This window comes from Heterodontus francisci, chromosome 25 (assembly GCF_036365525.1).
Source record: "Heterodontus francisci isolate sHetFra1 chromosome 25, sHetFra1.hap1, whole genome shotgun sequence".
NCBI lineage: Eukaryota > Metazoa > Chordata > Chondrichthyes > Heterodontiformes > Heterodontidae > Heterodontus > Heterodontus francisci.
In genome coordinates this window covers 14,284,370-14,293,305 of record NC_090395.1, presented here as the reverse complement: position 1 = coordinate 14,293,305, position 8,936 = coordinate 14,284,370, and the positions used below count along the sequence as shown (strand labels likewise).

General features: G+C 46.3%; 1 protein-coding gene across 1 annotated transcript in view; it reads left to right on the top strand.

Annotated features, from left to right (window-relative positions):
• Positions 1-819: 819 nt before the first annotated feature.
• The window catches only part of LOC137384052 (CD9 antigen-like), a 629,833-nt gene continuing 621,716 nt past the window's right edge, over positions 820-8,936 (top strand). The window contains exon 1 of the mRNA XM_068057616.1: positions 820-947. Coding sequence (XP_067913717.1) covers positions 879-947 — 69 coding nt within the window. The 5' untranslated portion in view covers positions 820-878. The remainder of the gene's footprint in view (positions 948-8,936) is intronic.

The following is an 8,936-nucleotide window of genomic DNA, read 5'->3' as shown; positions in this document are numbered from 1 at the left end:
TTTTTTTTTTAAACTTTATGATGTTAATTGAACATGGGTACATCAACAACTGGCACCTGTAGTCGATCACTGGCTACCCGACCAAATGTGTGTCGGGTTTGGGTTGGGTTGGGCATTTAAAAAAATGAAAGGATTCGGTCGGGCCTGGGTCGGTTATTAATTTTATACCTGAGCCAGGCTTAAGGCCTTCTGTGCTGTATTATTCTATCATTCTATTTTGCAGCTCATAATATTTTCTTTCAGTCTTGTTGTTTCCCCCAGTCCTCTGGATTTCTATTTTGTTTGGCATTTATATCAGTTCCTTCTTTTAGTTCTGTATTGAGCCTTTCCTCATCTATTTACCACAGTGCCTGAACTGTACAAGGGGAGCTTTTACTCATTAGGGTATGTATTGGCCTTGTATTCAATATTTCTTTCAATACCTCCCACTTTTTCGTGTAGTTTTACCTGTTCAGCCCAGTTTAACCTGCTCTGCCTCTGTCTCATTCCTCCCATGCCAGCCTTACTTAACTGAAAAAATTTGGTTAGTGTGGGATCTTTCATCTTTCAACCTAAATCGATCATATTGTGATCACTGTTCACAAGATGTTTCCTTACTTTTCCCCCAGCTTCCCTCCCTCTGCTTTCCCGGTATCTCCATCTCCCTCTACCACTCCGTCAACCTGCTTTCTCCCTCCACCGCTCCATCCATCTCCTTCTCTCTCCCTGACCTGCCCCTTTCCCTCTCTCTCTCCTCCTCCCCCTCCCTCACTCTCTCTCTCTCCCCTGTCCCTCTGTTCCTCCCTCTCTGAGCGCTCCTCCTCTCTGGGCGGACTCCGCTCTGTTCCACTAAGTTACTGCCGAGTGGGGCAGCGCTCACTCGCTGTTCCGTGCTCACCATGGGGAGCATCTCGGGTGGAATGAAGTGCATGAAGTACCTGGTGTTCACATTCAACCTCTTCTTCTGGGTGAGTGACCGAGTGAGAGCGGAGAGGGGAACGGAGGGAGAGAGAAAGAGAAAGGGATAGAGAGAGAATGAATAGAGGAGCGGAAAGAGAAATGGACAGAGGGGAACGGAGAGAGAGAGAGAGACAGGGATAGGGGAATGAATACTAGAATGATGAAGCACAGGGGGAGGCCATTCGGCCCCTCGTGCCTGTGCCAACTCTCTGTAAGAGCTATCCAATTAGACCCACCCCCCTGCTCTTTCGGCAGGTACTTCCTTTTGAACTCTTTATCTAGTTCTCTTTGAAAGTTATTACTGAATCTGCTTCCACCGCCCTTTCAGGCAGCACACCCCAGTTCAGAACCACCCACTCTCTACATTATTTTTCCCTCATGTTTCCTCTTACCTTAAATCTGTTCCCTGCTTACATAGTAGTATTTACAGCGGTAAAAACAGACCATTCGGCCCAACATGTCCATGCTAGTGTATATGGTTACCAAACCGTCTTGCTACTGAAAACAGATTCTCCTTATTTACTCTCTTAAAACTCTTCCTGATTTGGAACACCTCTATCAAAACTCCTCTTAATCTTCTCTGCTCTAAGGAGAACAACCCCAGTTTCTCCATTATCTCCATGTAACTGAAGTCCCTCATCCTGGTATCATTCCAGTAAATCTCCTCTGCAGCCTCTCCAAGGTCTTCACATCCTTCCTGGGTGCCTAGAAATGGACACAAATGGAGAGCAGAGGTCTAACCAGTGTTTTATAGATAACTTCCTTTCTTTTGTACTTTCATCTTACTAATAAAACAAGGATCCCATCAGTGTTTGAATATCCTTCTCAACTTGTCCTATTGTTTTCAAAGCTTTATTTACATGTACTCACAGACCTCCCTGTTCCTGCAGCTCCTTAAAATTGTACATTTAGTTCATATTGCCTCTCCTCATTCTACCATCAAGAATGTTTCATTCCACATTCTCTGCATTAAATTTAATCTGCCATGTATCTGTTCATTTCACCAGCCTGTCTAAGTCCTGCTGAAATATAAACAGAGCACAGCCCTGATGAGTATTTCCAGCATTCTCTGCTTTCATTTCACATTTCCAACATCCATACTATTTTGCTCTTTTATTTTCTCCTGACGTCTGTTACTATCCTCATCAATGTTTAACACACCACTGCACATTTCTCTCCAATCTGAACACCTCTTCATTACTACTCTCTACTCTCTGTCTCTTAGCGAATTTACTATCCATATTGCTGCTGATTCTTTATTCCCATGGGTTTAATTTTTGCCAACAAATCTATTGTATAGTACTTTGTCAAACGCCTTTTGAAAGTCCATATACACAATATTAACTGCCCTCCCTCATCAACATCCATTATTTCATCAAAGAGTTCAATCGAGTTAGTCAAACACGGTTTGTCTTTAACAAATCCATGCTGGCTGTCATTTATTAACACAGTTTTCCAAATGCTAATTCATTTTGCCCTGATTAATGCCTCTTAAAGTTTCCCCAATACTGACATTAGGCTGACTGGCCTGCAGTTGCTGCATTTATCCCTCTCCTACTTTTCTGAGCAGAGCTGTAACATTTACAATCCTCCAGTCCTCTGGCACCACTCCCATATCGAAGCAGGATTGGAACATCATGGTAGAATCTTCACAATCTCCATTCTTACTTCCCTCAGAAGTGTAGCTGGACCGAGTCACTTTTCTACTTTGAGAGCTACCAATCTTTTAAGTTTTTTAATTCATTCATGGGATGTGGGTGTTGCTGGCCAGGGCAGCATTTATTGCCCATCCCTAATTGCCCTTGAGAAGGTGGTGGTGATCTGCATTCTTGAACTGCTGCAGTCCATGTGAGGTAGGTACACCCACAGTGCTGTTAGGAAGGGAGTTCCAGGATTTTGACCCAGTGACAGTGAAGGAACGGCGATATAGTTCCAAGTCAGGATGGTGTGTGACTTGGAGGGGTACCTGCAGGTGGTGGTGTTCCCATGCATCTACTGCCCTTGACCTTCTAGGTGGTAGAGGTCTCAGGTTTGGAAGGTGCTGTTGAAGGAGCCTTGGTGAGTTGCTGCAGTGCATCTTTTAGATGGTACACACTGCTGCCACTGTGCGTCGGTGGTGAAGGGAGTGAATGTTGAAGGTGGTGGATGAGGTGCCAATCAGGCGGGCTGTTTTGTCCTGGATGATGTCTAACTTCTTGAGTGTTGTTGGAACTGCACCCATCCAGGCAAGTGGAGAGTATTCCATCACACTCCTGACTTGTACCCTGTAGATGGTGGACAGGATTTGGAGAGTCAGGAGGTGAGTTACTCACCACCGAATTCCCAACCTCTGACCTGCTCTTGTAGTCACAGTGTTTATATGGCTGGTTCAGTTCAATGGTAACCCCAGGATGTTGATAGTGGGGGAATCAGCAATGGTAATCATGTTGAATGTCAAGGGGAGATGGTTAGATTATCTCTTGTTGGAGATGGTCATTGTAAATGATGGTACTTGTAAGGCACAAATGTTACTTGTCACTTATCAGCCCAAGCCTGGATGTTGTCCAGGTCTTGCTGCATATGGACACAGACTGGCTTGATAGTAATGGTAGAGTGGGGGATATGCCAGGGCATGAGGTTACAGTTTGTGGTTGAATACAATTCTGCTGCTGCTGATGGCCCACAGTGCCTCATGAGTGCTCAGTCTTGAGTTGCTAGCTGTATTCGAAATCTATCTCATTTAGCACAGTGGTAGTGGCACACAACACGATGGTCGGCATCCTCAATTTGAAGTTGGGACTTTGTTTTCACAAGGATTGTGTGGTGGTCACTCCTACCAATATTGTCATGGACAGATGGATCTATGACAGATAGATTCGTGAGGATGAGGTCAAGTAGATTTATCCTTCTTCTTGGCTCCCTCATTACCTGCCGCGTACCCAGTCTAGCAGCTATGTCCTTTAGGACTCGGCCAGCTCGGTCAGTAGTGGTGCTACCGAGCCACTCTTGGTGATGGACATTGAAGTCCCCCACCCAGAGTACATTCTGTGCACTTGCCACCCTCAGTGCTTCCTGCAAGTGGTGTTCAACATGGAGGAGTACTGACTCATCAGCTGAGCGAGTGGCTCCTATTTATCTATTTTTATCCTATCCTATATAACTACCACCTCCTCCTTTGCTATGAAATTGGCAGCATCCTGTCCTTCAGTGAAAACAGATGCAAAGTACTCAATTAGTAAGTACCTCAACTATGGCTTCATTCCACAAGAGCATCCTCCTTAAGTCTCTAATCGACCCCACCCTTCCTTTGACTACCCTTTTACTAACTGTTTATTTATAAAGTAACTGTTGGGTTCCCTTTATATTACCGACTAGTCTATTCTCATTAACTCTCTGCCCCGACATTATCCTTTTTCAGATTTCCCCAATACCTTTTGTATTTTGCTTGGTTCTCTACTGAACCTGACAAGTATCATGAGGCTCCTTTTCTTGTTTCATTTTAATCTCTATATCATTATTCATCGAGAAAGCTTTAGTTTTGGATATCCTTCCTTTCCCCCTTGTGGGAACATGTCTACTCCGTGCTAGAAGTATCTCCACTTTGAACACCCTTCCATTGCTCATTTCTTCTTTTACCGGCCAATCTTTGATTCCAATCCACCTGGGCCAGATCCCTTTTCAACTCACTGAAATTAACCCAAATCCAGTCGATCTTTTCACATTTGATTGAACCTTGTCCTTTTCTATAACGACTCTAAATCAAATGAATTGTGATGACTATTTCCAAATGATCTCCCAATGAAATGTGCTCCACTTGCCCCACTTCATTCCCCAGAACTAGTCCTAGTATTGCCCCCTTCCTCATTGGGTTGGAAACACAATGAAGTAAGTTCTCCTGTAACGTTACAGGAGTTTCTCCCCCTCTTTACTCTGGTCTATATTAGGAGAACTGAAGTCTCCCACTTCTCTATAGTTCTTGTATCTTTTTATAAATTGCCTGTCAGTTTACTCCTTGAGCTTTTTTCCACTATTTGATAGACACTGGTGTAACCACCTCTATTCTTCCTCAATTCTAACCAAATAGATTCTGTTTTTGAACCCTCAACTACATCATCCCTCACCAAGACTGTAATGGGATATTCAGTCAATACTGTCACCCCCTCCTTTTTTTCTTCCCTATTTTTCCTGAATACATTGCAGCCAGGAATATTAAGTTCCCATTCCCCCTCTTGTTTGAGCCAAATCTCCAATATTGCCACCACATTATAGTCCCATGTGTCTGCTGCTCACCAACCTTACTCCCCATGTTCTGGGCATTTATGCACATGTACTCCAAACCCATCATAGTCAGCCTTGCATTATTCCTCTGTCTGGTGCCTTTGTGCACCTTGTTTTTCCTTCCTCATGCTTCATACTGGTGGCCCTCACGCTGACAGGTTAACTTAGACCCTCCCCACAGTATGCTAGTTATTCTCAAGAGGATATTGGTCCCAGTTCTTTTGAAGTGTAAACTTGAATGTCCCTCCTGCTGTGGAACTGGTGCCAATGCCCCAGGGATCTGAGGTCCTCCCTGCACCATCTACACATTAACCTCTTTTAACTTACCTGTGTACAGGCCTTCAAGGAGTCTCCAAAAACCAAGCTTTTTTGGGGTGCAGGGACACCTTTTAAAAACTTTTAATCTTTTTAATTTACTAAGATACTGATCGCTGTACCCCAGTGTAACTCATGTGGTTCTGTACAGCTTTTTTAATTACTTTCTGTTATTTAAAATTGGGTTACTCACAGGTGGTGGACTAGACACTGATCAAAAAGATTTTCACAAATCAAATTTCAGTTAAATAATAAAACAGCACTGAGTTACCACTTTTAAATATATCAAAGAATGTTTATTAATACAATTAAAAAAAAAAACATTTTAGAATGCTGGCTGATTGCTTGGCAGATTTTTTGTTTGGCGATATGCAAATGAGGTTGAGTGAGAACCCCAGCAAAAAACATAGTTCTTAAAACGAATGCAGTTTATGCTCAGTGCACCAAACGCACCCAAAGTGGAAACTCTTTGTTCAGGTTTTTATTTGCTGCCACGATCACTTGGATCGAGCTTCATCTTGACATTCATAGAGTCATAGGGCTGAACTTAGTGGAGCTGGTTCCGGGCTGAAAAGGCGGTGGGAACACCCCCACCACCCCCCCCCCCCCCCCCCCCCCCGTGGTCGTTCGCAGCTCATTCCCACCCCCGGCTCTATTTAACAGCGTCCAGGTACTTAGCAGCCCGGGCGCTGGGATCTCAGTCCCTTTAAAGATGGGGATCCCGCCTCCAAGAGCTGTCAGCCATTCAGAAGGCCGGCAGCTCCACAGTATCAGCAACGCCACTGGGAGCGGTGGCCACTGCCGATACTGCAGAGACCTCAGAGTCAGGCCCAGTGCTGGATACCCGGATCCAAGTTAAGTGACGCGGGGTCGCTGGGGCATCAGTCACTTAAGGGCTTCAATTGGCCTCTGGGCGGAAGGCCGTCTTCGGCCTATCCCACCCCTGACTAAATTGCAGTGCGACGGGCCCTTCGGTCCCCCCCAATCCCATCACAATTCTATGGCCCCCACCCCGCCTCCTAGCCCATCTCCAGAGGGCCCATTAAATCCAGCCGATAGAGTCATTACATCATAGAAGAAAGCCATTCGGCCCATCAGTCCATGCCAGCTCTCTGTAGAGAAATCTAAACAGTCCCATTTCCCCCTCTCCTGGAGCCTTGCAAGTTTATCTCAAGTGCCCATCCAATTTCCTTTTGAAATCATTGATTGTCTCTGTTTCCACCACCCTCGTAGGCAGCAAGTTCCAGGTCATTACCACTTGCTGCATAAAAATGTTCTTCCTCATGTTTCCCCCGCATCTCTTGCCCAAAACCTTAAATCGGTGTCCCCTAGTCTTTGTACCATTAGTTAACGGGAACAGCTTTTCTTTGTCTACCTCAATCTAAGCCTGTCATAATCTTGTACACCTCTACCAAATTTCCCCTCAATCTCCTTTGCTCCAAGGAGAACAACCCCAGCTTCTCCAACCCAACCTTGAAGCTAAAATCTCTCAGGCTGGATCTTGTGCCCACGGCGGAGCTCCCAGTGCAGGGCCAAAATGTCGTGGGGAATCCTGCCTCAGCCTGCTGGAGCCACCTCAGAGCGATACTGTAGTGCCAGGCCGTTCCCCGTCCCTTTAGAGATGGGGATTTCACCTCCAAAAGATGCCAGCCAATCACAGGCTGTCAGCTCACAGTATCGCCAGTGCCACTGGGAGCGATGGCTACTGCCGGTAATGCAAAGGCCTTGAACCCAGGCCCGGTGCTGGAAACCCAGACCTCAGGTAAGTGAGGCGGTGACAATATTTAAAATGCTGGGAGGCGAGGCGAGGCGAGGCGAAACGAAACGATAAAACAGTTGTGGATCAGAGACTGTCATTGGTCCTTATTTTGGTGACTGGACATCTGCCTGCTTAACAGTGGGGTTGCTGGGGTCAGGCCGACAGCCCCCGGTAAGTAGGGGTGGGAGGGTTCAGTGAGTTGCAGGTTTTCTTGGTGGGGGTGCTCTGTGGCCACGGAGCAGGCCGCCCCCTGCAAGCCATTAGGGAAGTTGCCTTGTTTTACTGGATGACCTCCCTGTGTGGTGGAGGTTTTCTCCAGAGGCAGTAGGAAGAGACTGCTAATAGGCCACTTAAAGGCCTCAATATACCTCTGGGTGCTAAGGCTGCCGTTAGCCTATCTTGCCCCTGGCAAAATTATGTTGTGACGGGGAGCTGATGGGCTCTCTGCCCCCACCTTCTGTCACAATCCTATGGGCGACTCCCCCTCCCCTCCCCACCCCACCCTACCCCTGACCCCACTGACTCCAAACCTGTCTCAGTGGGGCCCATAAAATTAAGCCCCTCATCCCTGGAACCATTCTGGTAAATCTCCTCTGCACCCTCTCAATGGCCCTCACATTGTTCACAAAATGTGGTGACCAGAACTGGGCTCTAGTTGTGGCCTAACCAGAGCTTTGTAAAGGTTCAGCATAACTTCCCTGCTTATGCACATGAACATCCAGATCCCTCTGTCCCTGCACACTCTTTAGAACATGCTGTTTAGGCCACATTGCCTCATCCTATCCCTTCTGCCAGAATACATCATCTCTCTCTTTTCTGCATTAAATTCCATCTGCCACTTGTCTGCCCATTCTGTGAGCCTATCTATCTCCTGTTGCAGTTGATTGTTTGCCACACTTCCAAGTTTAGTATCAAATTTTGAAATTTGACTCTGTATTCCAAAATCCAAGTCATTTATATATGTCAAAAAAGCAGTGGTCCTAGCAACAGTATTACCATTGCTGAATCCCACACCATCAACACCCTGGTGGCTACCATTGACCAGAAACTGAACTGGAGTAGCCATATAAATACTGTGGCTACAAGAGCAGGTCAGAGGTTGGAAATCCTGTGGTGAGTAACTCACCTCCTGAATCACCAAAGCCTGTCCACCATCTACCTGACACAAGTCAGGAGTGTGATAGAATACTCTCCACTTGCCTGGATGGATGCAGCTCTAACAACATTCAAGAAGCTCGACACCATCCAGGCCAAAGCAGTCTGCTTGATTGGTGCCCCATCCATCACCTTATACATTCATTCTCAAGGGAAATTTGGGATGGGCAACAAATGCTGGCCTTGCCAGTAATGCCCCCATGCCATGAAACAAATGGGAAAAAAAAAACCTCCATCACTGATGCACAGTGGCAGCAGTGTGTACCATGTAAAGATTCACTGCAGCAACTCGCCAAGCCTCCTTTGACAGCACCTTCCAAACGCGTGACCTCTATCACCTAGAAGGACGAGGGCAGCAAATGCATGGGAACACCACCACCTGCAAGTTCCCCTCCAAGTCACACACCATCCTGACTTGGAACTATATCGCTGTTCCTTCACTGTCGCTGGGTCAAAATCCTGGAACTCCCTTCCTAACAGCACTGTGGGTGTACCTACCCCACGTGGACTG